We start from the raw sequence: 16,891 nt of genomic DNA on the forward strand, positions 1-16,891 counted from the left end.
TTTTTCTTTTTTCTTTTTTCTTTTTTCTTTTTTCTTTTTTCTTTTTTCTTTTTTCTTTTTTCTTTTTTCTTTTTTCTTTTTTCTTTTTTCTTTATTTTACAAGGAAAGGCCCATTAAGCCTGTCTCGCAGCAAACTACAACGTCCACCAATCCCATCCACTACAGGACCACTACTTAAGTAAACGGTTCTAACAAAACGGAGAGAAAAATGACGAAAAAAAATAGTGATTTCCTTATCATTGCCGGAGATAGGGGCGGAGCACAAAAAAGGGTCAAGATTGAAAAAAATTCTCCGGGAAGGGTTAAAATTTAAATATTATTAATTTTATCCCCAAAACCTTGAATCATTCAAGGGAAAGTCATAAATTATTTTTTTCCTTTCCAGCCTCTGGCCGGATGTTTGAGAAATAATCTCGATGGTCCGACAACAAGATTGTTATTTTATTATTATTATTATTATTTTACTTCTTACCCTTAAACCTTGGGGCATACCAGCTCGATGGTTTTGATTTACTGCATTTTCCCTGTTATATTCAATTATTCCATGTTTTTTAAATGACATATGGATTTTTTATTGCAATATTTTTTATAATTAGATAGGAAAATAATGTGCATAATTTTAATGACTTGGTATAAGTATTTAATGAGAATAAAATATATATTTTATTATTATCATTTTTTATATTATTTTCTCCAATTCGTTGTTCTTTTGGTTTTTTATAAGGTTGCATGAAAATAATAAAAACGTTATCTTTTGTTCTTTGCTTTATAATTGCTTTGCATTCCATGATAGGTTTTTATTTATATAACAGTGCTTTTGATAAAACAAAAATATATCCACTCCAAAGTTAAAAAGAAATTAAAGAATGAGAAAAATGAAGTTTTGACTAAAAAAATGTACTTTTTTTTACTTAATTAAAATCATGTGAGTTTTGATAAATATTTATTTTAATTGTTTCGAGTTTTTGTTTAAATAATTGTATTGGTGATAAGAAAATCATTGTTATGTAAAAATAAATAAATAAATAAATAACAAAAAAAATTTTTGACAAGAGAAATACATTTTTTTCTTGAAATTTTGACAAGAGAAATACATTTTTTTCTTGGAGTTTAAATCATTAGAGTTTTTATGATTTTTTATTTTAATTATTGCAAAATAATTTAAGAGATTTGTTCCTTTAAAATCTTAAATATACTAGTTATAATTGCCATAATATGTTTATAAGAACAAAAATCATATGGACTTAGCAATTAGAATTGTCATCCAAGAAAAATAAGAGAAAGAAAATAAAATGAGAAAGACAGTCGAGATAAAATAAAATAAAAACAGGAAAATAAAAATAAAAATAGAAAATGTGTCGAGGCCCTAATATGGACTTAGCAAGTTGCCCAAATATGATAAACCCCACTCAAATCCAAGTGTAAACTTGGATCTTCTAGCGTCCAAAGTCTATAAATTGTTTGTGTGACCGAAACATTTGCAGAGAGTGACTTTTTGTGCAAGGCAACCATCAAATTTAAACCAGGACCGATGCCTAGTGTGTTCATTCAGACTTAAAATTCTATGGATTACATTATTCATTTTTAAAGTGCCATTTTTATTTATTTATTACGGTCTTCCAACTTTATTTATTCATAATTTCATAATTCCAATTTATATTAGTATGGTCTATGTGTTGAGATTTATTTTAATTTACATAATCTTATCATATATGAAGTGTTAAGATATATTTTGATGATAAATTAAAACTTGATCTTGTAAAATAAAATTTGTCCATAAGAGTAAATCTTGGTTTCAACGAATTTGTCTTTATAAGAAGAATTTAGTGGAGATTGTGCTGACTTTGAGGTACTATTTATTTTTTATAAACATTTTATTTTATTTTTCAAATAAAGAAGACGCATTCAAAACACTGCCATTTTTTTTTCTTGTATTAGAAATCAACTTGGAGTCCAACTTGGAGTCCTCCTAGCAAAATGGTGCGGGTAATTTTACCAGTTGATGCTTGAAAAGATTGTGACATGATCAGAAAATCAATGAACATTATCGACCATCCAATTTTTCCCCATTTTACTGTTCCAAAAATCAAAGAACAAAGGCTACACATAGCAGTTTACTGTATTACAAGGATTTGCCAATTTCATGCTTAGATAAACTGATCTGCCAACACAAACGATGTATTTAGCAAGTCTCCGTGCCTTGAAATATACTCTTCCTGTCTTAACCCTTGAGAGCATTCTCCTCTTCCCTTTCCCTCTTTCATCAAATGTGTAGCCAACGTTTTGATTTTACCAACGTGCCACAAGCAGTTTGGATATGTACAGATTAGGAAAAACAAAAATGGTACAAAATCGAAAGATCCACTAATCGTCAGCACCAGAAGCAAGCTTTTGCCTCTTCCATTCGCGTGCCTTTTCCAAGATTTTGAGATTATGGGCATGAGCTTCTTCTGGAAATACATAATCTATGTATTCCTCGTACCTGCAAGAAAATGGTTAGTGGAACTGATAAGGAGAGGGGGGAAACATAGAAAACTGAATCTGTAAAATCAGTAGCATCGAAACAACGGAGTGTCAGTTCAATGACATGTCTAAGGACCAAGCTAAACGGGCATGTTAACACTCAGTTCTTTAGTACTGATGTATGCATGTGGCACCCATTTTAAGAAGTGAGTTTTATCGATAGCACTTCTCCCAAAATTTAAGTGACTACTGGAAAATTTCAGAATCCAAAACAAACCCATTCAAACTTTATTAAGAGAGAAATATGGCCATTTCAGTTTAACTTGCTTGCGCAATGTGCTTTCAGGCTATAAAATACCTAGTTGATGCCCTTTGGAGCTCTTTTTTTAAATGCTTTTGGCATCATCAAACAAATACATTCATCCACGATGTGAAGCTCCAAACTTGTATCTGAACTACCATCTCGATTCCCCTAGAATATATTAAGGTCCCCAGACCATAAATGATGAATTAAAAAACTGCTGCCTTTGGCATCATGCAAGAGGACATGATTGTAACAATGTTTGTCAACAGATACAAGATAAAAACACAAGTAGATTACATACCCAGCCAGGCCGTCTTCAGAAGCAATCTGCTTTCTCTTTTTCAGTTTCTTAGGCAGCTTAGGCTCAACAAGGCTGACATCACCATGCTGGCCAAAACTTTTCTCCATGTCCAGCCATTCATCTAAGAGCATAGCTCTTTCTTCTTTCAGTTCAGGGGCGGACATTCTGAAGTAGTTTAAAGCTTTCTCAAAAACTCCTAATGAAAAATTTAACGGTAAGAATCTAACTGAAAGTATATAATAATTAAAGAATGCACTGATTAAAAAGATCAGGATTCCTTACTTCTTGCATTTTGAATGCACAAATTCTGTTCTTCCATGGCAGATGCCTCAAATTTAGCATAGCTGATCCAAACTTTTAGATGCTTTGTGCGATCCAGGAGCCTCTCATAAAGTTCCCGAGTTCTATCATATTCACCCTCAGAGATTTCAAAATCAATATATGCCTGCAGGCAGAAGAAAAACTCGTCACCAGCAGTACATTTCATACCCTCCGACCTTCTAACAAATAAACAATAATACTTACTCTAAACAAGAAAAGTTATCAAATCAGGCCGCTTAGAGTTTTAGAATGACAACAATGATTCTCTTTACCACAGTTTCCAAAAATAATGTCCTATATGCACTCGTCCAGATTCCTTCCATTAAACAGTATACTACAAGAGGAAACCTAACTGACACAGTGTAATGAGAAAAGAGAGCAGATGAAGAGCATAACAGAGAAAATAGACTAAATAGGATTCAAAAGTCAATGAAATAAATTGATTGGAAAAGGGTAAGGCATTGAACCTAAGGTAAGTTCCTTGGCAAATAACAAAGTCCATGACCTACAAAGACAACAGCTCCACGCAAGGAAAACCAGCCATAAGAATTCAAAGAAGTTAAAGTTGTATGAGAATGAGGAGATCAAGAATGTTCGGTGAGCCAGGGACATATAGTTCATTCCTATAATTGATGAAGGGTATCTGGAATTGTACCCAGGCTAAGTTTATGGGCAAATAACAAATTCCCAGGTCTACAAACACCACAGCTTCTTATGTAAAAAACTGGCGATGAGACTTCGCAGAAATCAATGCATACATGCACAAGGGGTCTGACTGATGGTTCCTATTGTCAGGAATGTCTGATTGATGGTTCCTATTGTCAGCATGTCATTCCACAACCTTTAGTGACAAAAATCACTCAGCCCAAAAAGATACAAATGATATAATGGACAGGAGACTGGCAAAGCAAAAATTAATGAAAGAGAAAACAGAGCACGGATATGACTCAAAGAATAACGTGATTTGCTACAGTTCTCATTAACCTGACAAGTAGCTTTAACCATTTTATATATGAAAAATAAAAGTTTGGGACACCATGTATCACAACGTATGATAATTCTTTTGTGAAAAGGTCTTCATGACATGCATAGACTATTAGATTCAAACATGAAATCAAACAAATATGAGCATTCTTTTGTGAAAAGGTCTTCAAGACATGCATAGACTATAAGATTCAAACATGAAATCAAACAAATATGAAAATTTACCATTACAGGACACAAAGACACCTTGATTTAAAATCAAGGAAGTGCAACCATTTTTGTACTGCAGAGTTATGATTATTGGCCCCGCAATCCACTTACAGAACATATAAATGCCAAGTTTTACAGTCAACAAAGGACATGAATTACAAATATGTAATTAGCTAAAATGGGGACAGCATATAAATTACCTTCCACAACAACTCCGGCATATCCAAGGCTGGCTGTGCTATAGCAAGCTCAAAAATAGATCGTGCCCGTTCGGTTTCACTCAAGGACCTCTCCAGTTCAGCATATTTACTCCATGCATAACAATTCTCAGGCGACCACTCTAAATATTTCTCATAGAGTTTTCGGCAACGGTCGATATTACCAAGCTGCAGCTCAATCTCAATATATTTCTTAAATATCTGTTTGTCAGCAAGCAAAGGTGTCAGAACAGAACAACATAGTGTAATAAAAACATAAAGATTGTATTATCAGCCAAGATTTTACCTTATCTTTAGGAGCTTTTCCAATAGCATTACCTAAAACTTGCCGAGCTCCATTCAGATTCAATTGTCGGATCTCAAATTGGGCTGCTAAAAGCCAGATTTTCGCAAATGAGAATTTCTCATGTGGAATCAGGTTCAAGCATTCCCTGTTAACATTTAAAAGTGAATTAGAAAACTCTTCATAGTCAGTTGGATCGACTTATCAATGCACCAATCCCTTTGTTTTATTGTTATTGTTCTGGAACCCCTATTTTTATTTTTATTTTTTAATTTTTTTTCATTATTGACAATAAATTGCAAATTTATGATCATAAGACAGAGTATGATATAAATGAGCATGCAATATGTCTGTGAGAAAGTATGGAGTATAAAAGGAAGAGATGGGGAGGACAGGAGGGGAGAAGTTAACACGCAAATCAAAATCACACAGCATTGTATGCTAACAAAGGCACACTTGTACACCAAATTAGAGACAAAAAAAATAACTTTGCTTGTGCCACCACAATTTTTTTTTTTTTTCAGATAAGAATGCTGTCACATAGTCAGTGTGCGCCATTAAGATGGTTGAGCACTGGAAAGCTCTCATAGATCTATCAAAAAGCAGCAGCATGAACACAAAATCATCACATTTTCAGAATAGATGACTAGAAAAGAACAGCAATTCAATCTAACTAGGAACACTTCAATTAATATTTGATCCACATTTTCTCTCGATCCCCCCCTCCCCCCAAAAAAATCAATGATACTACAACAGATTCTTATCAATAAACAAAGCGCTTGAAAACACAGACTCCTGTATAACCTATCCTCTGCTGGCAACTCTTTTGACAGCTAAGACATTACGCATTAACCAGTTCCTTGTTTAATAAAGGGAAACTAAAGGGCATTGTACCGGCCACCATCAACATAAAAAAAAGAGAAACCAATACAATCATTTCAGAAAAAGCAAGATTACCTATATACCTCCCGCGTTCGCTCTATATCTTCTGCATCGAGCTCTTCATAAAGGGCATAATTTATCCTAGACCACACAAATGCAGGAATTATAATCAGCACTCGACCACAACAAATACCACAATGCAATATGAATTTCAAATCCAAAACTTACCATAGATAGATATATCTTTGCCAGTATCTCTTCTCTTGAGCAGGCGGGACATTAGCAATTGCTCGTTCATACACCTCCCTAATCCTCACCTTATTTGTCACACTCTCCTCCAACCTAATGTAGTCAAACCACGCATCATAATTCAAAGGATTCTTTCTCACTTCATCTTCATACTGAAACCTCCTCTTCCCCACAATTGCATCCTCAATCCCTTCTTTATCACCATACTGTTTCTCAAACGTAACAAACTTCCTATATAAATCCTCCGCCCTCCCTTTTGGTATATGATCCAAAGCAAACTTATAAATGCACCTAGCCCTCTCCGTTTCCTTACACCTCTCTTCAAACTCCGCAAATGCAACAAACAACATCTCAGCCTCCTCATCATCAGCTAACTTCTGAACCGCCTTCTCATACACATTTCTCGCCCTCGCAACTTCACCGTTCTTCATCTCAAACTTTGCATACCTAATCCACGCACTCACCTTTGGATGACACTGAACAAACCTCTCAAAAATTCCTCTGGCACGTTCCACTTCATTATACCTCAATTCAAACTTTATATATGAAAGCCAACCTTGCTGGTCCGGCATCCACCCCATCCATCTCTCAAAAATCTGCCTAGCTCCCGCAATATTCCCCAACATCTCCTCCATGTGAATGTACTTATACCAGAGCTGATCAACCCTCGGGAGAAGGGTAACAGCCCGGTCCCACACATTCCTCGCATGATTTATGAACTTGTTTTTCATTTCCACCTCCGCGTATTTCAGCCATAAAGTATGATTCCGGTAATCCACCTCGAGCGCACGTTCCCAAACTGAACGCGCGCGATTAAAATCCTTCTGAGACTCCTCCCATTGCGCGTACTTTATCCAAACACTTATATTCCACCTCACGCGTCGAATTAAGTCCTCGAATTCCTTCCTCTTACGGAGACGGTAATCGCCGAGTTCAGTTGAGTCTGTGATTTTCTGTTTGGGCGGTCGGATATCGGCTTCTTGTCGTTCTCGAGCTTCGCGGAGGATTTGTTCCGCTGTTATTTGTATCGGGGCGGGGGTTTTGTTCTTGACTCGGGTTGGGCGGGGGAGCTTTACCTCGGTATCTTTTCGTGTTAGGTAGCCAAGAGAAGGATCGCCGTCTTTATTGGAAGCCATGATTGTAGAATTAGGTTTTGAATACAAAGAATTTGGGGGTTAGGGTTTATCTGTTTTGTGGTGTGTGAGTGGGCGGGCTGGCGGGCGAGAAAGGAGGAAGAAGGAGATTTTAAAGAGCATATAAACGATGTGGTAACTAGTAACTGCAGTCTTATTTTTCTGCGAGGGTGGATGTTCTTTATTTATTTCGGGGGAATTACCAAAAAAAAAATAAAATCATCTTCTATTTTAAATGCAGTAACAGTTCCCTCGTATTGAGTCAAAATCAACTTTAAATTTTGACCGAATCAAGCACTGTTCATTCAAAAAATTTATATATTTTTAAGCAAGTTAACAGTGTTTTAGATTTAAAAAACTAGTTTATTAAGGTTAAAAAATGTATTTTTTGTGTTTTTATATAAAAATTAACTGAAAAATAATTTTTTAATTAATAAAAACTAATACTCATTTTTCAACCACCTTTCCAGTGGATGGATTTTAGAAATAAAAACCATTTGCTTTTTTTTTTGCTATAATTAAAAATATTTAATAAGAAGCTGATGGATTAAAATAACAAAATAGTTTATTTCAATGAAATTTAATTACAATGCTTCTCATGATAAATATTATTTTCACGTAATTAAATAAAAATAATGAAAGGTTCCCTCAGCATGTAATAACATGTGTATATTTTTTAATTTAATGATTTAATATTTGGTTAGGCTTAACAACTTTTTCCAAAATTTATAATCATATCAGATGACTAATTTGAATTTTTTAAATATTTATAAGCTCATTAAATTTTTAATTTGCAACACGTTAATAATGTTTGCATATTTTTTATATTAAAAAAATTAATTTAACCAGCAGCTTAACATTTTCAGGCATTCAAAACAACTACTAAGGCGAAGCAGTTGTGCTTGTTTTGTATATAAATTCAATTAGGAATTTCTTACATCTATAACAAACTTCAGGATGAAAAGAGTAGAAAACAAGAGCCAGAGCAAACAAGCAAGCTGTTAGGGGTCGTGGCGCCGGGGTGCGCCTGTAAACACACTGCTCGAAAGACGCTTAGAGACCGCGCGCGCGGTGGTGAAATTCTGAGTCAACGTGTAAGCCATCAAACAAAAATTTTATTTTTAAATTTTTTATTTTTATTAATATATAAAAATAGTTTATAAACACGAAAAAATAATTAAAAAAACATTTTAGAAAATACAACAATTTATGATGCTCTTTTAAATAACTAGAATTATCAATAAAATTAAATAATTCCCTGAAGAAAAATAACAGGCCACCCTCTCTCCTGACTATTTTGAACCTTTCTTTCGTAGATCTAATGGCAGTATAAATAAAAACACAATTATTAAATTAACACCTAACAGCACACCAAAAAAAAAAAAAACTTAATATAACGAAAATAGTTTATCCAAAATTTGAAGCTGCAAAACTAGAGAGAGAAAGAGAAATATTTCACTTCCATTCCACGCAAGAGTCTCATCTACTATCACTTGTCACCTCCTTCTAGGGTTTATTTCAAGGTCTTCAAATTTCCAGTTTTGCCATTTCAAATTCGTTACTTGAAAGAAATTAAGTGCTCCATTTCACTCCAAATTTGATGGAGGTAAGTGTTTTTTTTATTGGATTTGCATTTGGTTGTCCTTTTCAGTTTAGTATGAGTTTGGTTGCTAAGAAAATTAAAAGATATCAAAGACTACATTTTGAGGGTTTTTTGTGTTTTGGAGAAGTAATTATCCCTTTAAATTTATTTCTTTCATCGTCTTCTCTGATTCTTAGTCGAGGATCAAATTTTGCCAGTCATTCATTTTGTTGAAGGGGATGTTTTTCGGATTCTGGGTTGCCGTTAGAATTTAAATTTTTTTATTGTTTAATAAAAGGTTTCTTAATCATTTGTTTTGGTGAGGAAGTGAAATTCTATAGCTAAGTTTTGCGGAGAAAGAATTATTTGGTTAAGTTTGTTTCATTTCTTGCACTTACCGGTTCTTAGCTGCCAAAGGGTTTTTACTAGCTTGTTTGATGACTGTTGCTGGTTTCCATCTTTTGAGATTTTTGGACCTTTTGGATTCTGGCTGCTGTTAGAATTTTGTAATTTTGAATTTTTTTTTTGATTTCTCGTATCTTGCATCTTATGATTCTTAGCTTTGAATTAGAGCTTTGCTAGGCTTGCATTTTGTTTAAGCTGGGAACTTTTTGGATTCTGGGTTGGTGTTGGAATTTAGTAATTTTGATTATTTTAGAAATTCTTTGCGTTTAGATTTTTAGCCTCCAGATAGAGAGCTTTGGTAGGCTTTCATTTAGTTGAAGTTTTGAAACTTTTGGATTATGTGTTGCTTTAGAATTTGTAAGTATTGATTATTCTAGAGAAACATTTCTTGATTATCCTTTTTTTTTTTTTTAGTGAAGTGAAGATTATGGCTAAAAGTTTTGTGGGCTTGAAATTATTGGGTAATTTATGCTCAAAGTTGTGCACTTTTAAGTGTAGTGAATTGATGTCATTGCTTTTTATCTTGTTAACTTTAGGAGGATTGATGATGGGCATGTGGTTACAAAATGTAACATGATAGATGAATACATGATACAGTTGTTTGATTTTGGATGGTATGGATGAAGGATTTGGGTGATGAAGTGGCTTCCATGGACATGGCAGAGGAGGCACACCTCCAAGGTAAAGAGAGCGAGTATTCTATGAAACCACCTGAAAGCTCCAACTTGTTGGAATCTCGTGAAACAGTTATAGCCAGTGCTGGTGATTACCCTGAGAGTTCATTTCATGTACTTGCTGATGTGTTGGAGGGAAAGAATGGAAATAGGAGTGCAAGCATTCCTATGGATGCATCCAAACAGCCATGTTCTAGCCCTCGCTCTATGGATGATGCTGGGAATATGGTTGAAGAATTAATGGTGAAAAATTATGATGGTTCAAACTTAGTCGTTGTTGGTACCTCAAACAATAGGGAAAGGATGCAGGCCAGGCAGAGCCAGTGGCCGCATCTTTATCAAATTGGAGGGGGATCAGTAACTGGGATTTCTTGTAGTAATACCTTGTATAGGGACAGTGGTCAAGCATTGTTAGATGTGCAGCACCCATCTTCATCTGATACTCTGGTTCAAAAAACCTTGAGCAATGAAAGAAATGAAGTCTCAGAACAATTGGTGCATACTGACTTTAAAGGGTTGTCAGGCAATGTGAGTTCAAATGGTAGTTTCCGGACAAAGATTCTTTCAAAATCAGGATTTTCTGAGTTTTTTGTCAAAAGCACCTTGAAAGGTAAGGGGATTATTTATAGAGGGCCGCCACATAATAGCTTGAAACTTGGGCCAAGAGACCAGAATAATGAAAGGTCCGCGGGTGGCACTTCGGCAGCTTCTGATACTCCTTTGAACTTGAGTGCTAAGACTGTAACGATGACTTCTTCATATGGTATCACTGGGCCGAGCCCAAGTGGTCCTGATCATGATGGAGTGAGTTTGAGGAAATGGCTGAATGCTGGACGGCTGAAAGCAAGTAAAGTTGAGAGATTGCAAATATTTAGACAGATTGTTGATCTAGTGGATTATTCTCACTCTCAAGGAGTTGCCTTGCCTGACTTGTGGCCATCCAGCTTCAAGTTGTTGCAATCAAATCAGGTTAAATACCTTGGTTCAGCTGTCCCAAGAGACATGTTAGAAAGTTCCATGGATCAATATACACCCTGCTCCAACAATCATGTGGTCAGGAGAAGGCCATTGGAACAAGGAATGTTTTCTTTTGTTACTGCATTTGCCAAGAAGCAGAAGTTTAGTGAGAGCATGAACCATATAAGTAGCTGGCCTCAGTTCTCTACAAAACATAGCTTGAAACTTGAATCTACAAGTGATGGGGGTGTCGATACAAATGTCTCACAAGATTCACAAAATGAAGCTACTGAACATAACCATGACACAGAATATGGGATTAAGGCCAAGTCCAGCAGCCATGAGCCATCTAAATCGTTGACCTCTATTGTTGACCGGCTGGAAGAGAAATGGTATACAAGTCCCGAGGAGTTCGATGATGGCATCTGCAGGATTGCATCAAATATTTATGGTCTTGGAATTCTACTATTTGAGGTGCGAAGATGTTTTTTGTTGTCTTGTCTGTTGGGCACTCTCACTCAACTTCTATGATATCGCTCATATTTAATTATTTGATAAATGCTATTAATGAAACATCTTCTTCATCCAGGCGATGACTGATTGTTACTCTGGTTTACCATGGTGTAGAATTTATTTCCGTAAATAAATGTTTTCAAAGAGCATTTTATTTCTTATAAATTCACGTTTGATGAGTCTTGAAAGCTGGCACATTGTTCTGTGTAATAAAAAAAAACACATTTGTTTGCTGCTCTGTCGCTTTTCCCAAATGCTACTTGTCCATAACAATTTGATTATTGGGCTTTCTAAAAGCTGGTGATTTACAAGTTGAGAAGATTTTGCTGCCATATGTGGTAGAAATTACAACCATAAAATTGCTGCCATTATCCAAGTTTGGCACCAGTACTATTCTTTTGTTGGCTAGATAAGCCTATCAGCTATGCATCATGCTTATTTTTGTTTGTCATTCCCTTTTATTTTGTTTAGATACACGAGTCTGGATTGAATTTTTGATATATATATATATATGATTAATTAAGTTGTTTCTTTCAGTTGCTTGGTCGTTTTGACTCTGACAGAGCACAAGTGACAATAATGTCAGACCTTCGTCACAGGATTCTTCCTCCTCAATTTCTATCTGAAAATCCAAGGGAAGCTGGATTCTGCCTTTGGCTACTTCATCCTGAACCTTCATCACGCCCATCAACAAGGCAATCCTAGCTTGTTTTTAAATTTGTAAAATCTTGAATTTTATTGGATATGAAGACCTTAGAAGCATGACATTACATTAATCAATAGTCTTGACCTTTAAATTATTAGAGGACTAAACTTAAATTGAGTCATAAGAGTTGTTAATTTTTTCCGAGATGTTAATCTGGTTCTGGGAGTTTTCCTTGAATTCAATGTGATCCAAGCACTTTGGAAGTGTCAGTACCAAGCTTATAATTTTTCAAGTGGTTAAATGGGCTCCCTTCTGGTTTTTTTTTTTTAATTTCATTTCTTTTTAATTTGTGTTCACCTCTTCACAAAAAGAATATTTACATCCATGGAAAGCTAGCCTGTCGCCAAAAAAAAAATCTGCAACACAATAAGTTGTGCTTCTAGAGATGTATGTGGGACTAAATCATTGAAGATGCTATCTCACACCCTCTTACCAACATTAGATCTCCCAATTATTTGTTTTAATTCACTCTCTCACCTTATCCAACTTATACATATGTAGTCTACCCTCCCATCTTGTTGTGGGTGTTAAAGGCATGAAGTTTGAGTGCACATCTAATGGAGTATGTCTCATGGACCTTAGTGAACTGTGGAAATTTTTGTTCAACCTGGTCAGTGAAAGGGAAATGAAATGAAAGGAAGGCTGGATTATTTTGACTTGTGTCCATCATGATATTACTAATGGAAGTAGATGAAACTGGCATGTTGAAACACTTATAATAGGTTGAGATATTAAAACTGCCCCTTTTATAGAGATTGAGGACCTTATCAAGATTTTGGATGAACTATGGGATTAAATTGCACATGCATCAGTTTTTGTGTAAGTGAGTCCATAAATGCTATAGAATTTTGCACTGGAGAAATCATTATTTTTCTCGGAAAAAATGCATTTCTGGTTTTTCTTTTCTTCCCAAACTAGTGCATTTAGTTGATGGTGATATGTTCAAGCTTTTTTACCCAGATGGTTGTCAGCTAACTCATGCAATAGTTGAGGTGCAAGTTGTTTAAACTTTAAACTAATGCTCATGTGACATTCTATTTTGTATGCATGTGGCAGGGAAATCCTACAATCTGAATTGATTAATGGATTGCAGGAGGTGTCCGAAGAAGAATTATCATCCTCTATCAACCAAGATGATGCTGAATCAGAACTATTGTTTCATTTCCTTGTTTCATTGAAGGAACAGAAGCAGAACCATGCCAGTAAGTTAGTGGAAGATATCAGGTGCTTGGATACTGATATTGAAGAGGTTGGTAGGAGAAACTGCTCAAAGAAACACTTGCTCCATTATTGCTTAGAGAATGACTTTCTAAATGCAAGGAAACCTACCTCTGAAATTAAAGAACCTTACAGGGTGGAGGCATTTTCTCAAGTGTCACCTGATTTTAAGACAAATGATATGAGGTTGATGAGCAATATCAGTCAGCTTGAAAGTGCTTATTTCTCCATGAGATCTGAAGTCCAGCTTGCTGAGACTGATGCTACCATTCGACAAGATAATGATTTACTGAGAATTCATGAGAACTGGTATATAGAACAAGAGAGTGAAGAAACACAGAACACCACTGATTGCCTTGGATCCTTTTTTGATGGTTTGTGCAAATATGCTCGTTATAGTAAGTTTGAAGTACGTGGGCTACGAAGAACTGGGGACTTTAGCAATTCTGCAAATGTTATTTGTTCTTTGAGTTTTGACCGTGATGCAGACTATTTTGCTGCTGGTGGAGTATCAAAGAAAATAAAGATATTTGATTTTAATTCACTCTTTAATGACCCTGTTGATATTCATTATCCAGTTATTGAAATGTCAAACGAGTCAAAGCTCAGCTGCATTTGCTGGAACAGCTACATTAAGAACTATCTGGCTTCAACTGGATATGATGGTGTTGTGAAGGTGTGTATATCTTTGCATGCTAGATTTTTTACTGAAGAAACACTTTTCTGTGATTATCAATGGTTGACCTGATATGGGACAACCTTGTCATACTTCTGGCATGGATATCGAGTTTTCTACATCAGCTTCTGAGTATCTTGTGGGTTATAAAAGGATGTCAGGGTCATGTCCAAAATACCATCGCTACCTAAATTTTCAAATGACAGCTTAAAAAAGAAAATCACATTGTTGCTAATCTATATGTCTATGTTTGTGAGGTTTCTCCACCTCTTGAAGCATACTGGTCCCTTCTCTTACATGCTGTAATTGCTATTTTTTCCTGACCTTCTCAGATTTTCCTGCATATTTTTTTCCATCATGCATTTTAGATTTTTCAGTTGTATTCTTAAATTCCTTATGTTGCTCTTTACCTGATTTGCTTTGATGCTCCAGTTGTGGGATGTGAGTACCGGTCAAGGGGTTTTTCAATACAATGAGCATGAAAAGAGAGCTTGGTCCGTGGACTTTTCTCAAGTATGCCCAACAAAATTAGCCAGTGGTAGTGATGATTGTTCTGTGAAGCTATGGAGCATTAATGAGGCATGTTCTCCTTGTCTCCTTTTTACTTTGTAATAGTTTGGGATTCCTAGAACCAGACTTGGAAGAATGTTTCCACTATTTAATCCATCCCCCCCCCCCTGCCAAAATAAAAATAAAAAAGAAATTATTAGTGCAGAATTGCTATTATTATTGATATATAGAAAGCCATAAAAAAGATCAATTGCAGTTTTATTACCACATTGAAATTATGCTTGTTTATCTAATGCTCTATTGATGGAAGTTATCTAGGATGCCAAGATGGCACTTTCCTCATAAATGTCTCTGTGCATGATGTGCACATGGTGGAATTAATGGTCACAATTTAGCACCATTTGTGTTAAAATGTCATAGTGCTTCATGGTTTTTCTTTTAACTTTATATGTTTATTCTTCTTTGTCATAGCTCTTGCTGCTGCTCAAAATTTTGACATTCTTGCTGCAATTTGCTTAGAAGCTTATGCACTCCAAACTTTTTTGCAGAAACATAGTATAAGCACAATCAGGAATATTGCAAATGTTTGCTGTGTGCAGTTCTCTTCTCACTCTACTCATTTACTGGCCTTTGGATCTGCGGATTACAGAACCTATTGCTATGATCTTCGGAACACCAGAGCCCCCTGGTGTGTGTTGGTTGGCCATGACAAAGCTGTGAGCTATGTTAAGTTCTTGGACTCTGAAACTGTTGTGACTGCATCCACTGACAATTCACTAAAGATTTGGGATCTCAATAAAACCAGCTCTAGTAGTTCATCTGCCAGTGCTTGTAGCGTAACCCTTGGTGGGCACACTAATGAGAAGGTTGGTGCTGGAGGAGCTATCCAGTTTGTTCTTGCACTGCTTTTATTTTTCTATTTTTTCATTTTCCCGTGTGTTGGCTTTAACTTTGCATCTCTTGCTCCTGTAGAACTTTGTGGGTCTATCTGTTGCCAATGATTACATAACATGTGGTTCAGAAACAAATGAGGTATGGCTTCAGTTCCTTTTGTCACGTTGATTTGCCTGATAACCAGTGAGGATGAGAATTCATCACTGAAAAGGGGTAAAATGAAAGGGAAAAGAATAGAGTTCCCAGCTTTTATATACAACACGTCAAACATTTTTACCAAAATACAGCTACTTTTAACTTCTTGAAGTGATGTTGTCTCATTTCAGGTTTTTGCTTACCATAGATCTCTACCTATGCCAATCACTTCTCACAAGTTTGGCTCAATCGATCCTATTTCTGGAAAGGAGACAGATGATGACAATGGGCTGTTTGTTTCAAGTGTCTGCTGGAGAGGGAAATCTGACATGGTTGTTGCTGCCAATTCAAGTGGGTGTATAAAAGTATTGCAGATGGTTTGAAGCAAAGTAGCCATCTGGGGTCAATCAAGAAACTGCATTCGTGTGACTTGTTGCATGGGGATCAGAGCCTTTTCTGGAAGGCATATTCATAAACTGAAACCGCAAAATTTGCTTGGCAATATCTTTGAGCACACAATTGTGTCATCTGCTCTACAGCCTCTACTTGCTGAGTGCCATAGGGTTTCAGTTGGCTGAACTGCACTTCACCTAGAGCAGCAAATTCCGATTCCAGATCTCCTGATAAGAAAGATCAGATACAAGCTCTGAGATATTTACAGGTGAAAGCACCTGAATATCGTATTGTTTAAGAGGGGACATTGGTTGTAAATATAAAAAAAAATTGATTGAGATCAAGGTGGTATCAAGATGAGCTGGATTGAAATAAAATTCTCAAAGCCAACATCAGGCATTGAGATGCTACAAGTTACGTTGGTGACAAGGTGTCTGACCAATTTCGGCATCTGGGAAATGGTTTGCAGCCCTTGAAAGTTTTGGCAAGGACCTCCGTATGCACTCTTGAGTTTTGAAGTCCTGTTTAATAATGAGCCAGGTTTGAAGCAAATTGGAAATTTAGACCAATTCCATCTATTTCCTTGTATTTACGGATTAAATTTTGGAAGTGTAAAAGCTTGATCTTGTAAATTTCATAGAATACAAACTGTGTATATGATAATATTGTTTTAAAAGATTATTTTAATTGTAATGTCGCTAGTTCAATTTGGAGATATTATTTGTACATATTGTCTTGTTCAAAATTGCATTTCAGGCGTCACAATGAAGTACTTTATGGACTCTCTTGGTAACATTTATGCAAGTCTTGCAAAGGAAAAAGAAAAACAATGGAAGATTTCCCCACAAGGAAAGTATTCAAACTTAACATGTCCTGAAGG

General features: G+C 35.7%; 2 protein-coding genes across 4 annotated transcripts; one reads left to right on the plus strand and one right to left on the minus strand.

Annotated features, from left to right (window-relative positions):
* Window positions 1-1,999: 1,999 nt before the first annotated feature.
* Window positions 2,000-7,489, minus strand: LOC105124290 (crooked neck-like protein 1). 2 transcript variants are annotated; one of them, XM_011024246.1, is made up of 7 exons: window positions 6,195-7,489; window positions 6,042-6,107; window positions 5,088-5,232; window positions 4,784-5,002; window positions 3,351-3,513; window positions 3,069-3,264; window positions 2,000-2,482 (listed from the first exon to the last, which is right to left on the minus strand). In XM_011024246.1, the coding sequence occupies exons 1-7, from the start codon at window positions 7,349-7,351 to the stop codon at window positions 2,365-2,367; spliced, it is 2,064 nt and encodes a 687-aa protein (XP_011022548.1). In that variant the 5' UTR covers window positions 7,352-7,489; the 3' UTR covers window positions 2,000-2,364. The 2 variants fall into 2 exon arrangements, with proteins under 2 accessions (XP_011022548.1, XP_011022549.1); XM_011024247.1 differs by lacking the exon at window positions 2,000-2,482 and adding an exon at window positions 2,494-2,872 and having other exon boundaries at window positions 3,024-3,264.
* A 1,126-nt stretch (window positions 7,490-8,615) lies between these two features.
* LOC105124292 (protein SPA1-RELATED 2-like) lies at window positions 8,616-16,726 on the plus strand. Of its 2 annotated transcripts, none has more exons than XM_011024248.1 (8): window positions 8,616-8,954; window positions 9,872-11,440; window positions 12,017-12,174; window positions 13,242-14,079; window positions 14,512-14,658; window positions 15,138-15,455; window positions 15,562-15,621; window positions 15,810-16,726. In XM_011024248.1, exons 2-8 carry the CDS (start codon window positions 9,947-9,949, stop codon window positions 15,999-16,001), a joined length of 3,207 nt encoding a protein of 1,068 aa, XP_011022550.1. In that variant the 5' UTR covers window positions 8,616-8,954; window positions 9,872-9,946; the 3' UTR covers window positions 16,002-16,726. The 2 variants fall into 2 exon arrangements, with proteins under 2 accessions (XP_011022550.1, XP_011022551.1); XM_011024249.1 differs by having other exon boundaries at window positions 9,916-11,440.
* Window positions 16,727-16,891: the final 165 nt, after the last annotated feature.

This window comes from Populus euphratica, unplaced genomic scaffold (assembly GCF_000495115.2).
Source record: "Populus euphratica unplaced genomic scaffold, PopEup_1.0 scaffold4.1, whole genome shotgun sequence".
NCBI classification, from domain to species: Eukaryota; Viridiplantae; Streptophyta; class Magnoliopsida; order Malpighiales; family Salicaceae; genus Populus; species Populus euphratica.